Here is a 25,205-nt window from a genome sequence, read left to right as displayed (position 1 = left end):
CAGGGACAGGGAATGGGTGCTGCAGTCAGTTCATCGCATGTTGTCTCTGCTGCTCCTTCCTCCTTAGAGGGAGGACTCCTCACACTCCATGGGAAGCAGTCCTCCATGGATTTCTCCAGTGTGGGTCCTTTACACAGGCTTCAGTCCTTCAGGAACAGGCTGATCCGGTGTGGGTCCCCTATGAGATTACACGTCCTGCCAGCAACCCTGCTCCAGTGTGGGCTCCTCTCTCCATGGTCCACAGGTCCTGCCAGGAGCCTGCTCCAGTGTCAGCTTCTCACGGGGTCACAGCCTCCCCTGGGCATCCACCCACTCTCTCTTGGGGTCCTCCCCAGCTGCAGGTGGGTCTCTGCTCCCCCACAGACCTCTATGGGCTGCAGGGGCACAGCTGCCTCACCATGGGCTGGAGGGGAATCTCTGCCACCTGGAGCATCTCCTGCCCCTCCTTTGTCACCAGCCTGGGTGTCTGCAGGGCTGTTTCTCTCACCTATTCTCACTCCTCTCTTCTGACTGCTACTAGTGCTGCACAGGTTTTTTTCCCCATCCCCTTAAATCTGTTAGCCCAGAGGCACTACCACCATTACTGTTGGGCTTGACCTTGGAGCCGGCTGGCATTGGCTCCATTGGACATGGGGGAAGCTTCTGGCAGCTTCTCACAGAACCCACCCCTGTAGCCTCCCCTCTACCAAACCCTTCTCATGTAAACCCACTAAAAGTGCTTTTACATGGAGCTATACAGTTGGTGTGCTACCTCATCAGAAAAGCAACACTGTGGAGGAGTGTTACTATCTCAGGCCAGGATATGAAAGGGTTAGTGTGTCCCTGAAGGAGTGAGAATGAGGAATTCGGGAGTGCCAGATAAGGAAAACATTAGGCAGAGCCAGATTTTGGAGCAAGCTCTGGCAAGAACTGTGTTTGCACACTAAGAGAACACACCTGTGTACAAGAGGTGTGTCAGATGCATCAGGTGTGAGCAGGGCTACACAGTGTCTACTAATCTCAACCTGGTCACACTTCTCCACATTTTCATTAGAGAAAATAACATCTCCAAATGGTTGTTAGAGCAGACCTTTAGCAGAGGGTTGGCCTTGTGAGTCATTTAAGGCTGAAGAAACTGTTCTCCAAAATGTAACTATGCCAAGGTCTCCACTCTTGAACAGTCTCAGAACTGGGAATCCAAGGCCTTGAAAGAAAGAGAAACACGAAGCCAAACAGTAAAGCAAGAGGAATATGGGAGGCAACAACTGATTTAATTAAACTGCACTACTGAAACTGAGTATTTCCCAAGCTCAAAGTGAGCAGCAACAATGAGATCCTTGCATGAGGAAACTGTTGCCAGGGCAACTCCTTGGAGTTTACCAGTAGATTACCCCCAAGAACCAACAGATGATTTGAGGACTCTGCTCAGGGACATCTGAGGGACTACACCAGACAATTCCCAAGGGAACTATGTTAAACTAATTACAGTGGAAAATAGCTGCACTGTAATCACTATTTTTGATTAAAAAATTGCTTGAAGAAAGAAATGTGGGCAAATTTGGAAGGGGGAGAAGCCAAGCTGATCCAGCTCTCTTGAATACAGATGTTTTGTCTTCTACTTCAACAGCATATAGAAGGATTCCATAAGTGAGAACAGTTTTCAGGTGTTGCTTCTGTTCCCAGACTTTTCCTCTTGCACACACTATACTCATTTCCATGAAAGTTTGTATGCTACAAATTTGCCAGGAAAAACTGCCTGCTCATTTCAGGAACATACTGAAACTAAAAATAAATTTAACAAGTCTTTCACAAAAAGTCAGTGCCAAAAATGGACATTATGTCATCAGGGATACAAGATTGAAGTCCTTGGATAGCATGCAATGAATTTGCTTATGAATGCAAAAACTGTCACTAGCCAGTTCTGCTTACACAGAAAGAACTGAGGAAGTCTGGATACTTTCTGTTTCAGACTGGAAGCTACTCAGGAGAAAAAAATAGCAAAGGTTTAGGTCAACTCAGATCTCATCTTCCAGTCCTGAAAGTACAGGATTGTTTCCATAGCAAAATAAAGATGTATCAGCTATAAACCCATCATTTCCTTGGGGAATGGGCGAGGAGTCAGATTCTGATCTCATTTAGTGATAAATCCAGAGTAGCTGGCAAAGCAATTGCCCTCAATCAGCTACACAGGTATGGCAAAACTGTCAGCTCACAAGCTTGAACATGACTGTTGCTTAGGGGATAGAAAGAAAAAAAGTAGTTGGGAAACACCCTAAAATTATTCTTTAAGCTGCAGCAAGATATAGCCAATTAAATATGGATAAAAAGATAAAAAATTTGGCATAGCTCCCTGTACTCTAATAATAGGCCACAAGTATTTAAGAAATCAGGGACAGATGCAGTTTTAAAGCATGCTCAAGTAATTTACATTTCTAGAATTTATTCCAAAAAATTAAATATTTCTAAATAGACAGTATGGGGAGAGGAACCAGGATAGTTATTTACATAGATGTGGTATACTCGTGGCAAAAAGAAAGTCTTTTAAAAAATGGAATAACAAAAAAAATCAGGAAAGCAGTAGTTGAACAGCCTATTTCAATGCCCAAACACATGCAAGAATGTGGCTGTAACAGAAATAGTCTAAAGACAGTTAACTAAAGGTGGTTACTTAAAACTAGATTCACATACAAATGTCTGTAGTAATGTCAAAGACAGAAAGCATGGAAGAAGTGATGCCACAGCCAGATATATTATTCTCTCCCTTTCTAAACAATAGGGTGAAAATAACAGCTGCCTCAGATTATAATACTGGCCAACAAATTCTGCCTCAACTTCAAGAGCACTAACTTAATAGATCTAGAACTAGAGTGTCTACTCGACATCATTCAAAACAAACAAACCAACCAGCCACAAACAGTAGTGTTATAGTTTAATGCAGTAAAGATATCCCTTCTGACAGAACCTGTATTCTTCAAAGTGTATCAATTTTTTTTCAGGATATCATCTGTGACTTCTTTTGCAAGATGAAACAGTTGAGGTATAATGGCCAGTGGTCCCTTGCCAGGGTGTAAATGTTTCAGAATACAGGGCTGTATTAGTGCAATTCAGGCCAACAGTTATTAACCACATACATCATATAATTATTCTTGACAAAATTATTAAAATCTGAGAAGTTTTAAGTATTTTTTAAGAATTTATATACAACAGTGAAAAGAAAAGCTGAGCTTGGGTCACATCTGTACTAAATTTTACCATGATAAAGGCAGAAGGAAATAGGGATCTTGAGGAAAAACACTGATAACTTTCTTCTGAGCCTCAGAGTTCCAAGAATATACATCCAAAGAGACCAAGAGTGTATTATTCTTCCTCTGTAAGGGGTATGGATTTCCCAAAGCACCTGAAATCCCAGAGTTCAGTTATTACAAGCTGTTCCTGCCAGAATCCCAGGCACCAAGCTTGTACGAGACCATATATTAGGAATTTACAACCCACTTGAGACTTTGGAGGTACACCTTTTATATTGTGATCAACAAATCCAATAAACTCAGCAGCTGTTGAAGTTCTCCTTTAAAAGGCCATGGACTAACCATATGTAATAACTAAAGAACAGCTTTTAAAAATCAATTTATTTAATTTTAATGGGTAGAACCCAATAGTCCTGCTCACCAAAACCAGCATAATCATTTGCAGCTATTTTGAGGGGAAACTGCATCTTAAGTTCTGTGAAAAACAGTCCCTTCCATCTTAAGCCACACATTTCTATCACAGCCACAAATACACTTGTGCTACAACATTAATGTGCATAAATGAACTGATCAGGCTGAAAACCAGCCAAGTTTACAAGGAAACTTCAGTGAGATCAGTTCAGCCCCCTAAGTGCCAGAGAGGAGAACAGGAAGACCCAGGTAAGGGAGGTGTGAAAGCCATTTCAGCAGCAGTGTGTACTACCACATGCAAAAACACTGTAGTGCCGGGCTAAGTGCCCTCTCAGTGACTGAGATGCACAAGGTTTGCTCCTGTGGCCCTCCTCTCTCAGCCCTCATCAGCTGGAGCAGCTGAGATTCATCACCACCATAACCCCCCTCCTCCTCCTCCAGTCTTTGTCAAGCTGATCTTATCAGCATCTTCTGATCTTGTTTTCAGCTGAGATAAAACCAGCACAATAATCTACAAGTCTTACTGGTTTGTCTTAGAAACTGTTCTAAGTGCAGCATCTATCATGTTTGCTTCTTTAGCAAGCTTTTACTCAGGAACTTGCTTTTAAGCATTAGAGGGTGTTCACTTCAAAAATGCCAGAATTTAAACCCCAGTTGCTTAAGTGAAAAGGATACACTTCTTACAGTTGAAAAGTGAGAGCAATTCCTATAAGCACCTGTATGTAATAGTTTAATCATATAGTTCAGCTTTAATACTCTTACCAAATCCAGTTCACTACTGAGCTGATTACTGTGAGTAACAGCAGATTGGCTCCCAGCTGCAGTCAGTTTTTACTGACTACTACAGTAAATTCCTCTCCTTTCTTCATTATACCATTTTAGGCATGTTTGAATTTTACACTGCCCACTTTACATTTAAGTTTAGTAAGGTGGGTTCAAGCAGGGGAAGAAAATTTTAGTGCACTGCTTTTTGTCAGCTGTTGTAGTATGGATTTAAAAACAAAGCCTATAGTGCTTTGATTCTGCTACTGATGCTACCAGGGCACGTGGCAGAGGCAGAGCTAAAGAAGAATCACTGGCAGCATGGAAGCAGTTAAGTGACAGCTGTGGCTCCCTAAACCAAGAGAAGAAAATAGTTTTCCTATTTGTTATAGTTGAATTTGTGTTGCTTTACCTGATCTTTTAAAATTGGGATGTCCTAAAGTGAATGCTAGGATGCTTAGGAAGAAGGCTACTTTTGAGTCTCAAAAGAAATGCATTAGGCTCTGCTAAGCTGAACAAAGCAGCACTTCTCAGTTGACTTAATGCAAGTGGACAGCAGCTTAGATGCAGATGCTGGTTTAGGGCCAGAAGTGAAGCCCAGTGGAACAGAAAGGCAGGGCTCAGCTGAGTGCATTAGACCAGGCTTTTCCTGTCTTCCCAGTAGAGAACCACGTTCCATACACCTGACTTCCTGTAGTTCTTCAAATACATTTTCACGCTTCTAATGGGAGAATCAAAGAGGGGAGATTAAATAAACAGCTCTTTTCCTAACGTTCTTCATACACCAATTAGGCAAGAAGCTACAGTGTTTGACTCATGGTTTAGAGATCACTGCAGAAGGAAGGAGAAACACCAAATGCCAAGTGTCAAATACAAAGCGAAAGCCTGAAACTTGTCGTAGCAGCAATTTACACACTCAGCTGGAATAAAGATATTATTTGCAAGAAAGCTGGATTGAAGATAGTATTGGATTTGGAAACTTCGATCAAACATATAACCAGGTGGTACACTGTGAGGGACTAATCATCTTAAGATAGCCCTTGATGTCTTGTACTAGTACAGGAATATAGAAAAAGTTTAAGACTGTTAAAAACTCCAAATGACCCAAAGTGACAAATTTATAAGATAAAGCATTATGGATGTCAGTGATAGAGAGCTCTTGGGGTTCTCCAGAGCTGAACTGCTGAATCCAGCAATGCATCCAATACTGAGAGTTTGTAATTACAGGGCAACAAACATAACGAGGTGTGTGCACATATGATCAAACCAGTTCCACTAGCAACATATCATACCTAAGAAATATGGGCTTTGCTTTTCATTCTTCCTTTACATTCTGTACATGACGGTCTGCAAGCTTCAGGAAGACTGTTTTAAAAAACCCTGTCTGGCACACCACAGGATTATGCTGTGTTTACCTTGGTTTAGGAGGAAAATGAATCACAGCTCCCTGATTTCAAAGTGAATTTTCCATTCTAAGGATGAAAACTTGCATTATATCCACACCAGCCAGACAACAGCTACTTGCTCACTGAATTCACAAAATAGCTCTGACAAGTCCAAAAAAAAGCCAGCTTTGAATTACAGAAAGGTTTTCCAAAACTGTACCTGCTACAAATGTACTGGGAATAGAAGCCTGATGTTTAAGTGCGTTCAAACTGAACCTGAAACAATCTGTGACTAGTGTTAGGATGCATCTGGTTTGGGCACCTGCAGATCCTCTAGGATCTAGGCACTCAGATTCTCTAGGAACACATTAATCAGGTTCATGTTTTGGCCAACCAAATCTAACTTGGAAGGCTTGCCATGAAGGGAATACTGTTCTTCACTAGGTATGTAAACTGGGAATATACCCAAAGAACTAAAGCAAATGCCAAGCAATGACCTCATCAGTCAGGAGCTATCTGGATGGCAGGTGTGGCATCAAACATTACCTGGAATTTTGGACATCTGCCTTGTTTAACCTCAGCCAATAGTGAAATTCTGCATCAGCATGTTACAGTGCCAATGCAGTGACTGATGATTTTGCATTACTTTCGTTCATTTAAGGTTACACTTGTTTATGCAAGTCAAAAAATCACCTTTGAAATGTGTCAGAAATTAATCCAGACCACTGAAGTCCTTCTAGAACCTTGCTAAGGTTTGTAAGCGGTTTGATAAGCCAGGCTCATCAAACTCTGTTATCAGTTCTGTTATCAGTCCTGTTATCAGTCTTTAAGAAGACTCCATTGTATCTCAAGCAAACTGTTCACAAGACTGAGAGTGGAATTGTTTCTGGCAACCCTTGCCCCTTGCAGTGATCACATTCCCTGTGACAACAGCAGTTACAAGGGAACTATTTAACCACAACTTAATTACAACCAGGCTCCCACACTTGAGAAAAGGTTCGACTCAGGCAAGCACTGAGCTGTGTATCTACAGTGCATTGTAACTAAGAGAGATGCTGGGCACCTCCTGTTTCCTCAGTGGAAAAAACTGTAAAACAATAAGAAATTATTGTAACAGAAACACGAAAGATATACTGAGCACAGATATACTAAGCTCAGGCAATGAGAGTGGAAAGCTGCATGGAAGCAGGAAACCTCAGAGATGTCAACAAGCAACTCTTGGCCTTAGGACACTGCCTGGGCAGATCAAAACAGCTTGTTGCACTGAATGAGGCACACACAGGTGCTTTTTGGGTTGGGGATGGTTTTTATTTTGCTTGGTCCAAGAATACACATTTGGCCATTAACCAGCTGCTTACTCTGGTGGCAGCTACCTGTGTAGGGAGAGCTGTAGCTGAATTTTGTCACTTCTATGGTCCAGCTCACATCTAGACAGCAACAGCAATCATCTTTGTATACAGCTGTACAAATTATGAGGTGAAAACCAGTGCAAGTTCAGAACACATTAGCGAGCATCAATTACTTATGAGCTGGCAATGCAAGAAAAGAGGGAAAACAACCCACACTCACTCTATTTTAAGTTTCCACTGAAGCATTACCAGCATAACCATTATTGTACATTCCACACCTTAGCTTGTCAACACATAGTAGTTAGTGTAGGCAGGCCTGGGCAGTAAATAGGAATTCTTTCTATTTTACTAGAATTTGTGTCTTTTCTGGTTTTTTACTGTCAGATAGCTTTAAAAATTTTTGCCATCATTCCCTCCTTTTGAGAAAATAATATGAAATTCTGTACACTGTTGGATGGACCAGTCAGTTTGACTCAATACCTCCAACTGTTAATACAGCTATGCTCTTTGGTGCATGCCCACACTACGGTCAAAGAAAATAAGATATGAGCAAGAAGCAAAAGCTATCATCCACAAGCTTCAGTTATCTGAAGTTAGCATATGGCTCCGTGGTTTGTGGGCTGGTCTGCTAGTAAAAAAAAAAGAAAAAGGAAAAAAGTTATATTTACCTTTTCACCTTTTACTCCACTGCAATCACATTTGGACAAAGATGTACATCCATGGCAAGCCTTTAAAGACATAAGAAATAGAATATGTTTTTAATCAGCATAAGACTATATGAAGTGTTTGACAGTCTCACAAAAAGTTAGAAAGTTAATCTAAAATGTAAGCCTACAAAGTTTGTCCTCCAGTCATTAAACACGTGTTCAAAGCAGACACAGTTAACTGAAAGTTCAATCACCTTTGGTAATATATATGTTTATTTGTAAGTATTTTACAGTTAGTCCTCCAAAATCTTAGACTTTTACATTTATGTTCAAATGTCATCTGCTCTTAGGGCAAGGTACAATGCAACACCTATGGCCAAAGGGGCCAGCATGTCCACAATCTTCAGCATGTCCCCAGCAGAGAAGAGCCCAATTATGTCTCCCACCAGTAGATGTCAGGTTTTGCACAAGAGTTTCATCAAGCCTAAAACTCATGAGCATATTTGTGATAGTTATTAGACAAATACTTACTACATAATTCTTCCCTGCACAGATAAGTTAGTGAGTAAAGACTTTTTTCAGAACTCTAGGTTTCATGTAGCTGCATTCAGCCTCCAGTGCAAAGCATGGCAAGGCAGTTACAACAGTCTCCAGCATAAGGGGACTGTCAGTCAGATTTTAAGGGGTCAAAGGAGGGGGATATAGTAGATTGGTCACAGAGAAAAATCAAAGTTAAGTAACTTTTCCATACCACATTTGCTTAAATTATATTCTTCCATCCCCACCCTAACAGGGGATACTCAATGGAGCTCCATGTTGATTTCAGAAAGTAACAAATGTGTTAAGTGAGATTTCTATAAGAATTTTTTTTGGTAGAATGCCTCTACATAATATATATGGTCATCATTTTTCAGACCTTTTTGTAGTTTTAAAAACCATGAGCAACATTAGAAGATACACTACCTGAAATATTTCAGTGTTTAACTTGTTCTGAGAACAGGTGCAGTATTGTATTAAAAACATACAGAATATACTTTAAAAGTTTGAAAAGCTGGGCATTTGGGGTCCTCCCCTCCAGTAATCTACAGAGAACATCATGTACAAAGTTTCAATCAAGCATGAAACCAGCCGGTGTGTCAGATCTAAAGCACACCCACACTTGAATTCTAGTCTTCATTATCATAGAAGCATTTAGAGACATGACCCATCACCTACCTGGCATTAGGAATGTCCTGGCTCTCGGCCTAAACACACTACACCAAGCATCAGACTGAATACAGTGAAGCAGCTTAATTCACCTGGAGCTACAAAAACCCAGGATCAACTAAAGCATCTTGCAGCAAAAGGCAGAGCTCTAAGTACAGCAGCAGTGGTACATGACATGACCAGCCTGTCTCTCCACATCTTCCATTTGGCTTTTGTAATCAGTTTCTTGATTTTATGTACATGAAACCTCAAAATTCTTAGTTAACAGGGATTTACTGAACCATTTCCTAAATGGAAATTGAACCATTCTAGCCAATTCAGGTTTTCAAAGATCAGATTGGACAAAGGCCTGAGTAACCTGGTCTGACCTCATGGCTGTTCTGCTTTGGAAGAGGGGTTTTGGCTAGATGCCCTTCTGATGCCCCCCTTCAATCCAAGTTATCCTGTGAATTTGGTATCTGATCCCTTTCACTTTTAAAAATGGATTTTTGAAAAAGCAAGTTCCTTGGGAACCAGTTTTAGTATTAATCTCATTAACAAAGCTTCATTTAAAAGGGATTAACCTTAGTTACATGCAATATTCCCTTGCCTCACAGTACAAGCCTAACACACAGAAGTTGCAAGTTACCTGGCTTGTTGTGCCACAGCACTGATTCCTCACTACGAGGACAGAACAGGGAGAGCAACGTGGAAAACCTTTTCTGCCTCCAAGAGGTGGTGGTGGGGAATAAACTAAATCAGTACTCACCAAAACCCACCAAAAGCTGTGGTAGAACACACATAGGCTACAACAGCACATACTTGAAAAGCATAATCAAGATCCTACACAATAAGGAGGATTTATTCAGACTGTGGAACAGAAAAAACTCATTTAGTCTTCCTTACAGCTTCTACAGAATGTTTCTAATAGAAATTTTCTAAGCTTCCAGGTACCAGCAAACTGTTGGGGTGAACAGGGAGAAAAAAGGAGGTTGGAGGAGAAAATGATGGTACGAGGTGACACTGCCCCTTCACAAAACAAGTCTGATGTACACAATGCTGAGAAGGTGAGCTTTCAGACAGTGAAGCTCAAGAGTCTCTGCCCTCTGCTACTGCATCTCTACAGGAAACCCACAGAAAACTACTTTGTTAGTGCTTACACATCTTCAATAGTGATTCTGGCAACATCAAGACCACATGAAAAAGACCCAGTTCATAAAGCAAATGAAATTGAGATAATTTGGTATGGAAGGAATCACGCAAAGCAAGGCAACTTAGGGTAGGTTGTACAGGTGCTTGCCCAGCTGCATACTGAGTAACTACAGTAGTGGAGATCCCACAGCCTCTTTAGGCCTTTGATCTGGTGTCTGATTGCCTTCATGGTGAAGCTGTTCCTCCACAAAGCACCTCACCAGAATTCCCTGTGTTGTAACTTGTATCCATTAAAACAGTTCCCTGTATAGAGTTTTCGAAGAACATGCTGCTCTCCCTCATTCTATTTGCAGTTAAAAACACCCAAAGTGCTTTGATTCAATCAGTGTAGGGGGGTTCTTTCTAAACCCGTGACTGTCTCCCAAAGCCATTTATACATTCAGACTGGATTCCTTATGCTTTGAGCGGCCTCTTAACGTATACAATTAGCCTGTCTTGAAGAGTCAGGAGTACTCACTGAATCCTTTTTGACAGATGGTTTTGGACATCCAGTTCAGATGCATTACTTGTAGGAAGGAAACACAGTCTTTCCCAGACAAAAGTGAAGGGAAACTAAAAGTCTGTAATCAGAAAACTCTGCAAATACCCCCTGTAATCAAATGATAGTAAATTTTTGGCATAAATCCTGGGAACATTTATTCACACACAAGCTTATCAAGAAGTACTCCCTCAGCAGAGTCACTTATCTTCCTGTACAAGAGCTGTATTTGGCAGGTTGTGTTTCTTATTTGCATCAACCTGTACCCCCACCAAATTAAGGGATTTTTAACTAAACAGTTTGAAGCAAAATAGCCTTGAGAATTCACACTATATCAATTCATGCCACTTACAGGTCATGTTGCTGCACAGTTTAAAAAAAAACCCCAACAACAACAAAGCAAAACATGATGGCACAGAAAAAAAAAAGTTTAATGACCTGCTCTAAGTGAAAACTTTCCTCCTGTTTAGACTTTTCAGTAATCTCAAGGCCTTTTTTTACTTGGCAAAGCAGGCACAAAAGTTGTGCTACAGGAGACTTCATACTGCATAACAAGCTAGTACAAGTTTGAAAGCCACTCAGCAGCCACAGGCTGATTTTTGATGTCACAGAATCAGTTGTGTGTCTCATATTAATGCAAAGAAAATCCTGCACATGAACAATAACTTACGTACAGCTCAAGTGAACAAAGAAAACAGATACAATGACAACATTTCAAGAGTAGAAAAAGCTACATTAAGAGCAAGACGTAGGTGGCTGCAATCAGTAAATTGCCCTTAGTAACAACTTAACCACCACTAGTTCTGAAAATTAAGTGACTGACTGGGTTTTCAGATACAGAAAATTAAATTACTCCAAACCTCAGGGGGTCTCCAAGTTATACTTGGTGCATATATTACAGGCTGGGAAACCGAGGAAGTCTCCTGCTTTATATTAGGCAGCCAGAAGCCTTCAGTAGCAGTTCAATTCCTGGCTCTGGCCAGTAGGATACATTGTCTTAGGTGACAGGGAAGATGATAAAAAATATTGTATGTGAGTTGTAGCTTGATCATCAGGAGCTGGTCACAATCTCCACGTCTATTAAAATCTTTTAGTTTTCAACTACGCAAAGAGGAACAATAAATCTTAAGAGCCAGACTGGAACTGCTCAGATTTGTTTCTTACTATATACCTGTTGCCTTCCTTTCACACACCTCTGAAGATGAACTTGCCATCATTGCCATTTCCTTTGCTGTGACTTTTCCATAGCAAGACACAATCAGAGGCTCTAATTAATCTATTTGAGTTTAGCTAATCCTTTCATTGGATTTTCCTGACAGCTTCTACCCCATTGAATCTGTGTGTGGAGAGCAAGTTCTTTTCATTAGTATATAAAAGGAGGGATGGTATTGGTTTACTGGTCAAAGGATAATTCTTCCAGAACAAGCTCAGTCTTTTGTGTCTTACATGGACTGAAGAAAACTGCTTTCAATGCCACCAAAAGAATGGAGTTTTGTTTGTTTGTTTGTTTTCCAGTTTGAAGAAAAAAAGCACACTCTTGGATGCAGGTTTCTCAGTGAAGTGAATAGCCTAAGTTATCCTCAGATTTTGTTTTGGTTAGAAGCCTGCCTTACACATTAGGCACATATTACCTTCCTTTCCCATCAGGTGTAAAGATGTTGGTTACAAGGCAATTTCAGCATATTCCACTTTCTCCCCCCTCCCAGCTGCCATTCACAACAGTACTGGACAAAATATTTCTAAAAACTAACAGGCAGATCAATGTTCTTCCTCGAGAGAATAGGAACTTGGGACTTTACAACACTGTGAAGGGAAAAAGAAGCGATTTGCAATTACATACATGCAGCTGCAGGGAAACTTAACAGTTAATTGTGTGCACGTAGGGAGGTAAGGGAATATCTAAACCTCCACACTAGAGTATGCATCAGTACTTAATTAAAGTATTAGTATTTGAACACATAACAGGATTTTAATACTCTTTTCATGGGAAAGATTACAGGAGTGGGGAGGGAAGCCAGTCATTCACAGACCTTGACACTTACAAATTAGAAACTGGCAATCAGGAGGAGGTGCAGCTTCTTACAGAAGCACAGTAGGTGACTCAGCAAGGTGCCTTTGCAAAATATCAGTAGTTCTGACATGACCCAAGTTGCTTACAACTGACTTCTCAATCCAGATATCAAACAAGTGGATAAGAGACACAAGAAATAGTTTGAACATTTACATACTTGTGCAATTTCTTCATTTTGACATCCTCCTTCTGCATAATTTTATCATGAATTCAAAATTTCTTTTGTTAACCCCTCCCCTTTCTAGAAGAGCATAGAGACATTACTGAACCTCCCCAGCAACGCAGTTTGTAGTAACAGACCACTTGCTTTTCTTGACAGCTCCATTCTGATGGCAGCAAGAGGTCAAGTAAGCATCAAAAAACTGATTGTGTACAGCCACTGATTTTAAATGCTGATGTGTCCTGCAATGCATTAAGACCCCCTCAGAGATTTAAATGACCACTAAGCTTCAGCATGCAACAGCTGTGGGGATTAACATGCACACACCAGCTTCATAAACAGATGTCCTGAAGGAAACCAGACAGTTATTTGACACCACAACATTGTAAGCTACTTCATCAGGTGAGAATAGTTCCCTCTAGCAGGGAAAAGATGCACAGAAATCACTGAAATAAATTCTGCCCAAAACAAAGTTGTCCAGAATTTGAAAGCAAATTTAAACCTGCAAGAAACACTGATGACAGGAGAATAACTGAACTGAGGAACAATATTCCACAGTTTGGGAGGAATGAGCCAAGACCAAACAGCAAAGGTTAGAAAAAAATTGTTAATATGTACTCAAGTCATACTATGTAGCAGTTTCTGTTTGGTCCCATATTTGCATCTTCCCATACTTTTCTCTAATGACTTCACTAGGATTTATTTGCATACGTATAATGAAGCCTTTTGATAGTTTGGTTTTACTAAGACCCCCATTCACTAGAACGGTCAAAGGAAGAACCAGCCATAAAACCCATTCAAAAGCAATTCATCTTTGAGGGTTTCCATGCAGCACACAGTCCTTCTCCCCTAACAGTTCCTGAACCTGAAACTTGCCATTCAATCCCATCCACTTTTTCACAGATACAAGTAACAGAAGCACCTCTGATGTGGTTACAAGTCTTTCCACTACCTGCAGCAGGTTTAAGGCACAGCTCCTCAGGCAGTGAATTGCTGTTATTCAAAGATATAATCTCAGTTTGAGAATGGACACATAGGAGCTTTATAATTTCCTTTCCTTCCAAGTGTTATAAAAAGTTAATAGAAAGAGCACTTGCTTCTAATAGTTTTGAGATTATCAAGCACCTCAGGTACCCCTTCAGTATTTACCAGCATGACGTGACCTACTACTCGTCAGCAAGCTGATCAGGTAAAGAAGTTAACACAGCACTGCTTTCTTTGGAGAGCAAAGAAAAAAGTTCTAGCATGTTATGCATCAGCCCCACCAGGTTTGTATTGCCAAAAGGGAAGTTTTTGAAGTCTTCTAGTCCAGAAAAAAAAAAAAAAATATCAAACAGGACTTCACAATTCACCAAGTCTGTCTCTAGACACATATTTGGTAAAATAAAGTTATATCTTGGAATTCCTATAATAGCTACATTTACTGAAATACATGTAACTTTACTGCTGAGTAACAGTTTAACAATATTTTGTAGTTCACAAAACTGTGGAAACTGCAGATTCCCAAGCTGCTCTTGCTCATGATTTAAGGCTGACAGAAGAGAATTTTCACAGTAGAGACTGCAATTGCCTGTTGGACAACTGTGGAAGACATATTCCTAGAATAAAGCTTACATACAGTAGACAAATCCTGCACCTCACAGTTATTCTAGCTGCTATAGGAGTTGCCTAAATGTTACTAATATCACCCTCCACATTCAAGTATGACAGCTTACCAGTCAGGAGCATAAGTTTAAGATCAGAGAAAAAAGAAGCATAAATACTGGATAATTCCATCAATATAAACACTGACTCTGCTGTTAGAAATTCACTCTGATTAAAATCAGTAAATTCAACACATAGAAAAGCACCAGTTACAAATGCCTTTGCTATGGGAGGATGAAGGCACTACCCTTTCTCATGCAAAAGTCACAAACTCAATTATTCATACCTCTATTTATAATGGAAATTAAATTCAGTCTTTCAGTTCCAGTCAGACAAAGGTTAAGCTTTAATTTGGTGGTGGTCCTGAAGAACATCCTCATATTTATTAGCTTCCCAAGATCTGTGTAACCAAACACCTGCACAGTTATCTAGCTAAGGATTTACTACTCATCCAGGTCAAAGATTTCACCATTCATCTTCAGCCAGTTGAGTTTCCTTTCACTTGCCTGGACAGAAATATAACCAACAAACAAAAGGTTTTGTGGGGATTTGACAAGCTGCTATTGTGAGTTCTAATTATGATTTCACATATATGCTCTTTAGGCTTAAACAGGAGTACAAATCTGCAGGTAACAATTTATTACTCAAACACCTGTGTGAAGTCACCTATGGCAGCAAAGCCATCACAGCTCTATAATCCAAATGGCCATTCTTTTCTCACTGAAGTACTGCATTTATGAGCAGTAACATTGCTAAAGCAATGAATCTGAATTAAAAGACTATTACATGCCCTTTTAAGGAATTATTTCCCTCAATCTATGTAAAGATGCAAAGAGAATAAATTCTATAGTGTAAAACATGTTCGCAGAAGTTCTTGACCAACTTTTTTTTTTTTTTCTTTTTTAAGTAAGGGAACTTCTGACATGTAATTTAATCTGTTGCACCTTGAGGCACTATCTTTCTTTGAAGTCTGCACAATACAAGACCTGTTCAGACTTGCAGAGGAAGCTCTTAGCTGTAGTAGCCACAGTTCTGGTCACTGTGAGTGAGAACACAAGAAGTGGGTTAAAAAGAGATTCTTAAACACTTGATGAATAAACAGCCCTTCTTTTTCCTCTTAAGGCACAGCACTAGGTGTTTGTTATTCAGATACCTGAAGAGCATATATTATAGTAATAACATGAAACATAATTGTAAGAGACCCACCAAACTAGTAACCGTACTCTAAATGACTGCTCTGGTCATACTGAAAGTTTATTAAATAATAATTTTTCTCTCAGAATACAGTTACCATGATTTCACTGGAATTAAAGGGCTACCTGAAAAGCCCCAAAATTATAAGCAAGAAAACCTTGGTATGACTACCTTCAGAATATGCAAAAATTGAAACAACAGGCTGACAACTCTTCAGCACATTAAGAAACTTTAAGCAGGTAGTATGAGGAATAGAGTTAGCCCTTGCAACTCACAGTAGCTCATTCTCACTTTCTACAGAGCCCTCCATCTTCAAAAATGATTGTTGTGCCTCTGCTGTAAGGAGTGCTGCCAGCCTTGCACTCAAGTACAGGCAGGGAAAAGGACATGGACAGTTCTCAGCACTGCTGAAAACTGTTACGTTTCTGTGGCCTGTTGGTGTTACAAGACAGAGAATGGGCTCCAGTACAGTATATTTTACTGGGCGAGACACAAAGAAAGTAAAATAATCATATCAACTCCACTGCCCTTCTCACAAGCATTTCAAAGCTAAAATTAAAGAGACCTGAGATGCCAAGTACCTCTGTCCTAATGAACATAAATTTCCAAAGAGCTCCACATTAGGCTGTATGAATTGCCAAATAATCTCCTTTAACAGCAACTCAGGTTAAGTACTACCTTTATGCTGCCATCCAGGGGCAGCATCTTACAAAGCATCTATGTTTAGATTTGGCAAGTACACCTCCGGGTAAACAGTGCAACAACAAGCAAAGAGCATTAAAACAGAATGTAAACTACCAGGTGGTCTTCTCAGCCCACTTCAGCTCCAAGTTAATGAACTGACAGATGCCAAACACCACATTTCCCTTGTCAGCAGGCAATGCAACACCTGCACGAACCTCTAAATATACAGTGTAAACAGAGAAACATCCTAAACTCTGGCTGGTTTTCCAGTTTTGGAATGGGAGGCTTTGGGGATGGACAAATTTCACAGCACCTCTGTAGGGAGTCTACACTACAGCTCATTTCAGTTCAAAATGCTGAGCTCTGAGTGCAAGCCATCCTTTAATTTTTATACAGACCATAAACAAATTCCTTAAGCACATACGTAGCTAAGGAGAGGAATGGTTAGTTTTAATCATGCCCCCATCTTTGCCTGTCCAGCTACACATCTCTGCCACTAGCACCAGCCCTGAGACACCAGCGTGGAGCAGCAGGCAGCAGGCAGTGGCAGGGCACAGTGAGCCACTTCGCTTTTCAGGAAGTCTCAGTTTTACTTTTATTTTACACACAAGTCTCTAATCACCAGTCTCTTGGGGCTTCCTAATTTTTTCCAGCTGCAAATAAGAAGTGCCATATGGTACTCATTACAGGTTAAGATTTACTGGTCATTTAGGACCTTTCCCATGTGACAGGTGTTAGATGTTGCCACTTTCTATAACCATGTCCAAATGTAACACAAACCTAGACCAAACTGTCAGGCTTGTAAGTCTCAGGTATGCTTGCAAGTCAAGTATTATACAGTCATAACCCAGTCACTATGGCACTCCATTTTTAGTCTGTTCCTGGTTAAGGAAATGGAATAAAGTCACAAGCTTCAGACTAATTCCCCAGAAAATGTCCTGTTTCTCACCTTACTTTATGGATGCATCTAACATGCAACAGAGGAAACTTCATATCCAGAGTCCTGTTAATGGATGTCAGTCATTTGTCACTGACAACTGCACCTTCGAGTGTCAAAAGGATGAAGCAGACCACACAAGAACATAAAACCCACTTCTTCCTCAGAGACAGGAGAGGCAAAATGGAACAGCGTTTCAGATTAATCTAACCCCGCTATGGTCTATCTTGAAACTACTGAAAGCACTAAATTAATACCAAGGATGAAGCAAGTATACATGCTAAAGAGAATAGAGGCTGTGCAGAGTTATACTGCATCGAGATGTTATCTAAGTACACACACCCTCTTAACTGCCAGAACAAGACCTAACTCACATTAAGGCTTGGTGGGTGTCTGGGGGATTTTTTGTGGTGGAGGTGGTTATCAACTCCCTTCTCCCTCAGTTCTTGGACCAAGTATCATAGCTTCAAGGTTCTTCTAGCTAAAGCTGTTTTATCATTTGTTTATGCCCGTGGCAGCAGCACACTCTGTGTGTGCACTTTAACACCTAAAGAGAGCACTGCGGGCAGCACCTTCTCTGTACCACTCAATGCTAGAGAAAGAGCTGCTCTCCAGCCTCAGGTAATCAAAGCTGAAAAAGTAAGTGGCACTGAAGAGAGCCAAGTTAAACAAGGAAGTAGTGGAGACAAAGCAATTGTCCTAACCCTGAAAGTCAGAGGCACTTGTAAAACAACAGCATCAGGGTCTGATGAGTTAGGAGGCCCTTTTCTTTTATCCACAAGCAGACAGAAGTTGAATATTTAGTGAGAGCTCTCAGATGCCTGTTCAGGAACTCACATACTTAACTTCAGCAGATACAAAGTACCCTCAGTGTTAGCCTCTCAAGTTCATTTACTTAAGCTCTGGCTATGCACTAGTAATGGCTCAGAGTCTCCTTAGAGCACTGTCACTTCGAGAGAGGTACTTCAGAGCAAGGTGCACCTTCCTACCAAAAAGTGACCTTATACTGATATGGAGAATCACAATTGTAATTTCCCACAGACTATTTCACAGGAGCAAAGTAAAAGGGGGCCTGAATGTATTTTATTGGCTTTAAAACACTGGAAGACAGCTGCAGGCTGGTGCTAATAGAACATTCTATCTAGTACATACAAATTGGAATCACATACTCAAACTTGATTAGAAAAAATAGATTTGACTTCCTTACACCGGAGAAATTACATATAGAGGCAATACATTACATCAACCTGAGAATCCCTATATTTGGATTGCACTGATCACCACTAAACAGAAAGCATGCCCTGGAAATTAAGTCACACTTCTCAGAGACTTGTCACATGAAAAAACTTTTGAATTCATGCAAAGAACTAGCTAAAAGGACCATAGACTAGATCTTGACATAAAGCATTGAAAATTCAACAAGTTTTTTTTAAGTGTTAACACGGCATCAATAATGGCAAAATAAATCTAATCAGCACTGGGGGGGGTGGGGTGCAGAAGGCCCCCCTTTATATTTTTGTTTCTAAGGGAAACAAAAGGGAGGAAGTCTTCAGTAGTAGCATTAAGCTTCTCCTTACTTTGATACGTGTAAATTTAGTTATTGCTTTCTTCAGCAATTGATTTTATTCCCAGTCCCTCTGGAGGTTACTCAGTAGCAAATTAACAATATCTCACCTAAAGTGTCTCATTATAGTGATTCTCTGACCAGGTCCCAGGGTATCAGTGACCTGCCTTCCTTGCAACATCACATTAAAATACTGTCAGTTTAAAAGAGTGGGAGTAGGCAATGAGAGAGCACACATGGTTCCAACACCCCAGCACAATAATTAAAGTCAGGAGATCCATTCATAAGAAACAGCTCTCAAGTATCATTAAAACTAGAGATGCAGTCTGAAGCTTGGCAGGAGTAAGAAACAGCCCCTGGCATTTGTACACATTCTGAAACAGAAAGTCACTTTCTCTAAGGGAAACTATTCCCTGAGGCACTCTGTTTTAGGGAATATACCAACTCCCAAAAGTGCTATTTGGAGCTGAATATATGCCAAGAGTATAACCTGCTTCAAGTTTGTGATATATGCTCTACATCCTGCAGTAACCAGTAGGTTAATTACAAGCACTCAGTATGGAGCCTTTCCACTACATTTTAACATTATTCCTACAGCAAGCAAGATTTGGAATAGAAGATATTGTTTCAATGTCCTTTTAGTCTGCAACTATCAGAACAAACAGAGAAATTCCAAGACAGCTCTGCTTTGAGCAAGAGGTCACCTAATCTAGACTCCAGCACAGAAGGATTATATTTACAGTTTTACTGAGATTCTACAATAAATTACAAGCTTGGAATACTAATACTTTTAAGTTTTGTTATCTACATCTAAGTAAAATTATTCGGAGTGTTAAATCCAACAATGGTTTTGTGCTGGGTTAACTTTGGCTGGATGCCAGGTGCCCACTAAGTCTCACAGCAATTGCAGTCACAGGCAATACAGACTCAACCCAGGGAAATAATTTTTATTGCCAATTAAAAGTCAGAGTAGGGTAACAAGAAATAAAAAACAGACCTTCAAACCCCTTGCCCCCTGCCTCACTTCTCCCCAGGCTTAACTTCACTCCTGGTTTCTACATCTCCTACCCCTCAGCAGCACCAGAGGATAGAGAATGGGAGTTGGGGTCAGTTCATCCACCACATGTTGTCTCTGCTGCTCCTTCTCCCTCAGAGGGAAGACTCCTCACACTCCTTCCCTGCTCCAGCATGGCATCCCTCCCACTGGAGACAGTCCTCCACAAACTTATCCAGTGTGGGTCCCTTCCAGAGTGCAGTTCTTCAGGAACAGGCTTCTCCAGTGTGGGTCCCCCATGGGGTCACAAGTCCTGCCACCAAACCTGCTCCAGCTTGGGCTTCTCTCTCCATGGGGCTGCAGGCCCTGCTGAGAGCCTGCTCCAGCACAGGCTTCTCACAGGATCACAGCCTCCTTTGGGCACCCATCTGCTCCACCACGGACTTCCATGTGCTGCAGGGGCACAGCTGCCTCACCATGGTCTGCACCATGGGCTGCAGGGGAATCTCTGCTCCGGCTCCTGGAGCACCTCCTGCCCCTCCTTCTGCACTGACCTTGGTGTCTGCAGAGCCAATGCTCTCAGATATTCTCATTCCTCTCTCCCAGCTGCTGTTGTACAGCAGTTTTTCCTCCCAGCTTAAATATGTTACCCCAGACATGCCATCACCATTGCTGATGGGCTCAGCTTTGGCCAGCAGTTGGCATTGGCTCTACTGGACACGGGTGAAGCTTCTGGCACCTTCTCACAGAAGCCACCTCATACACCCCTCCTGTTACCAAAACCTTGCCATGCAAACCCAATACCATTTTCTATGCTTACTCTCTCCTGTCAAGCATAAGGGAAGCCAGTAAGGTTACTAAAAGTCTCCAGCTCTTGGGTACAGTACGCCAAGGTCCTAAAAATACACATTTCCCGAGCATGACTAGACCTGTCAACAAGTATTTTCTCATTCAAGCCTAAAGTTAACAAGTTTTCTAGGTTCACTTAGGATACAAAATTCATACTTTAGACATACACATTTTAATACTTTGTTACTACCACTGCTTTAAGACCTTGAAAACTTTTAGAACAGAAAAGATACTTTCTGTTGATACAGGAGTGTCATCAATACTACAGCCAAGAATTTTCCATAAGCCTGCTGGATCAGAAACTAAATGACACTACATACACACTTTCTCTTCAGTCAAAATTACAAGTATCTCCTCCACCCAGACAAACACTAACTTTTGCATGGATGTTTTCACTGCCTGGGCAGACTCTGGGCACAGGCTTCTAGCAATTTTCATGGCACTGCTTTCCTTATTAAGAAAGGACTAAATGAATACTGGAAGTTAAACTACCAAAACAAAACACACTCAAGCCTTGCAACTTGTCATCCTCTCTGGATTTTCTCATTGTTGTTTTAAATACTTAATGACTCAAGAATTAAAAGATAAGTAATGGTTTTGCAGAAATCTCAAAGTTTTTCCTCATATCTGACTACACTGTGACTAGATGAAAAGAGATAGCTAAATCAAATATAAATTCTCATTTTTCAGTGCAGGGAAGAAGCCTCCTTTTCCTTCTGGATTTGTCCTTTAAGGTGGAATATACAAAGAAGTGTTTTAACTAATTCAGAATAAGTATTTTCTATGATTAAGTCAATTCACATTGTCTGAATGATAGCTAGAAACTACTTTGCCCTTCAGAAACAATGGCTTCTGCTGTCTTTCTGTGTAACAGGTTGGTTCAAAGTAAGCTGACTTGAGAAAAATCACTGCCTCATAGAAAGGATTATTTTTAAAAGGTTTTTAAACCGAGTTCATAAGCTCCTTCACCCAAACACTGCTTTGCAGTGGCATTTCTTGTCAGGAAATCAAATTTTCTGGGAGCTGAAGGCTTGTCTAGCCTTGCCTGCAAGTCACGTTAGTTTTCCATTGCTTTAAGTAAAGCAATTTAATTGTGGGTTTTAATAATTGCTACTTTAATTCAAGGTGTAGAAAGAGTGCAGTTCATTGCCCAGGGTGGTCATTTTCTTTCTCTCTATTGGACCCCTGTGGGATTTAAGTACATAAAGAGAAAGGTTTGCTTTTGAAGAATCACACTGTATTTAACAGACACAGACTGATGTTAGATAGAAATATATTGACAACTTATGAATAAACAGACTTTCTTAATGAAGGAAGATTAGCCTTCATTGCTTACAAGGGGAAGTACAAAAAATCAAATATAATTGTTGAATAATCATTGCTTAAGCTTGACAGCTTTACGTAGTTTATAACCAATGCTTGTTATGTTTTCACCTACAGTGCAGGAGTTGGAGTGGATAGGAACCAGAATAGACAGAAATAAAATCAACTATTTTCAATATACTGTAAACTTTGGAGATTTGCAGAGTAATGGAGAAATACAGGTAAGTCCAGTATATATCATCAAAATAATTCTTAATTTCCCTAGCTACTTTTAAGTAGTCCTGGATTTCAAGTCATTAGTTTTGCATCACATATTTATACTATGATATAAATTAAGTTACCACTTAGTATAAATAAGGATACATAAGCCACATCTTTCTAGATTAAGACAGAAAAGTAGAAAACTCCCACTACAAGAGTATCATGAGGGAGTCGATAAAGGGGCAAAAAGATTGCCAGCCTGTAGCACCATAGGCAAGCAAAAAATCCAGCATCCATTGGCAACTGATTATTCCATCATAATTCCATATTCCAATATTCCATAATATCTTTCTAATGACTTGAAACATTCAAAATCCACCACTATTACAAGGGCTCAGTAAAATTTCTCTCAGTAAAATGTTGTAGGCTGCTTCACTTTAGCACTATGGTTGTCAAATAAGGCCAAATTTTATGTTTTGCATAATACAGTTCTGATTTTTGTCTAGCCCAGTAACCACATAAAAAGACAGTCAAGATGAAAATTAGGCTAGAAGGGAAAGTCTGCATAGCTCTGCTTCATTTTCTCCATAAAAGTACTAAAAAGATACTGTAACATCTGTCACTTACAGCAGTAGTTCCTAAAACACGCTGAGCTGAAGGGCCTCTAGGAAGCTTCATCTTCCTCATGAATGGCTCTGGAGTCTCAGTCTCTCAAATGAAGCCGTTCCCCCCCAGCTCTGCTGCTTATTTGCCACGGCTCTCAAGCGAGTCTGTGCAGCAAATGGACCAGCCAACCCCCTATTTCTTCTTCCAGAGCCAATAAGGTGATCTTATCTAACAGAACTACATCTCCAAATACAACAGCAGGAGGTGAGAGATGCAACTACTACAGTAGAGAAAGATGTCAAGAGATTAAAGTCTTAATTTCATTCCAGTGAAGCATTTTAATGCAAACCAAGGATTTCCTCCACGATCACTGTTCCTTGTGGAGAAGGGGTGTCCACCACATACACAGACCTCAGCTGCAACCAAGGACTGTACAAATCAGCTTTCTAAAAGCACCTAAATTCTCCAGGAAGCAGTAATAAATAGCCTGCATAAACACCTTTTTTTTTCAATGGTGTAGTTTAAAACTAAGATTCCCCTTGCTAACAACAAAGGCGGTCCTATAAAAACACACTTCACAACATGTTTAACATATTTCAGCAGAAAGTCCTGACAGATACACACTGGCAAAAGGACTTATTAGCCTGTTTTCACCTTAGCTCACCTTGGGGAAAGGTAAGAGGGGAGAAAGCAGGGTTTCAGCAGAGCTGCAGTAGCAAAGCTTATTTAGTATATGCTGGGGTCACGTTAGACAAGAGTAGGAGAGTTCTGCAGGTCCAGCTATGCCTCAATAAAAGGAATAATTTGGTAGATAATAATGTAGAACCAAAAGTAAGATAGCCAAATGCATTGCACAGAGATGCCTTTTACAGTGCTAGGAGTGAGAAGAGATTGAAATTCAACTCTGACATTTTAATTCTCTGTAGAGATTAGGTAAAAGAAACAAAATACAGTTGAGAGACTAAACTATTTTCCTTCCCCTCCAAATTGGAGGAGACAAAGAAATCCAACAGCAGAGTTGCAATAACCAAGAGCCTTCAAGTGACCTGAAATCCATAGCTGTAAAGCTCCTTTCTTTCTGACTCGTAACACACACTCTTCAAGTAAAAAAGGTAAAATTGCTGCCTATATTGCTACTACAATTTCTTTTGTTCCATTATAACAAAATAATACATATACAAACACACACTGTATAAGACACCCTGCACAAAAGGGGAATACAAAATCAAAATTCTGAATGCAGCTGTGCTGACAGCATAAGAGATTAAGCTAAAGTGTAAAATCTGTGATATAGCTTTGCCATTATCTAATTGCTCTTTATCAAGCTCTCCTAAAATTAAGATCACATCCCCCAGTTTTTGCTTCTTGCAGCCTCTCACAAGTTCTCCAAGAAAGACTTAAGCTCTGCAAGAAAGACTCAGTCAATTGCAAAGCAATATTTTTTTTTTAAATAAGCACTAGATTCCTTTTTATAACAGGATCCTTTCCTGTTCAGCTCAGCTATGTTTATTCTGATGACAATTTCACATTACATTGAAGCTTTTCCTCCACACACCAAACAACTACACAATCAGAATGCTCAGCACACCACCTTTTTCAGAAGCTGCACTGTACCAATGATATTAAGTAAGGTTTAATTGCACTGCAAACCTTTCCCAGGAGGGTAAAGGACAAAGCATTCTGCCTAAAGGGTCTTTTCTCAGAGCATTTTGTCTGCTGTCACCACTGGCAGAGGCTGCTCTTCATTCAGTGCACTTGTGCAATACTATTCCTAGAACATGTCAGTGGGTGTTATCTGGATATCTTGTTCTGTGGTGATATCAGTGGAGAGTTTACAGAGCTGATACAACTGGAGGAGGAAGCATCTTAGTGAATGAAAGGTAAAAATGCACAGTGCATCTTTGCTGTACGTGTGGAGCAGATACCTCACTTTGCCTCAGACTGAAAACATGCACATTAGATTTGCTGGGATGTTATTGATGTTTTCAGTTGTTTTGCAATACAGAAAAGTTTTCACATGTTCTGGTAAACCCAACAGCAGTTAACTGCATTACAGTGTCATTGCTTATTCACAGTAGGGAAAAAAAAAAAATCACTACAAAAATTTACTTTTACTGTTAAATAAATTAAATAACACTTTGTCCTAGGAAAATTTCCCCTTCTCTTTTGAAAAAGGTAACTAATAATTGCTTTTAGTGAATAGATTTATTCATTCATTCGGGAAAATGAAAGCCTAGGAAGTTCCACTGAAATATCAGCATTTCCATCATGTGGAAAAAATGACTAAAATACATAATGATTTTGTATGCATAGCTGCAAAAGATT

The 25,205-nt window shown here is 40.2% G+C and overlaps 1 protein-coding gene across 4 annotated transcripts in view; it reads right to left on the bottom strand.

Annotated features, from left to right (window-relative positions):
• The window catches only part of COL4A5 (collagen type IV alpha 5 chain), a 77,992-nt gene that overhangs the window by 48,955 nt on the left and 3,832 nt on the right, over nt 1-25,205 (bottom strand). For all 4 annotated transcript variants that reach the window (XM_027645185.1, XM_027645187.1, XM_027645186.1 and 1 more), the window contains exon 2: nt 7,800-7,859. In XM_027645185.1, the coding sequence (XP_027500986.1) occupies nt 7,800-7,859 (60 nt within the window). The remainder of the gene's footprint in view (nt 1-7,799; nt 7,860-25,205) is intronic.

The sequence above is a fragment of the Corapipo altera genome, unplaced genomic scaffold (assembly GCF_003945725.1).
Source record: "Corapipo altera isolate COAL_440 unplaced genomic scaffold, ASM394572v1 65, whole genome shotgun sequence".
Classification (NCBI taxonomy): domain Eukaryota; kingdom Metazoa; phylum Chordata; class Aves; order Passeriformes; family Pipridae; genus Corapipo; species Corapipo altera.
The sequence above is the reverse complement of the archived record's forward strand: the minus strand, read 5'-3'. Positions and strand labels throughout refer to the sequence as shown.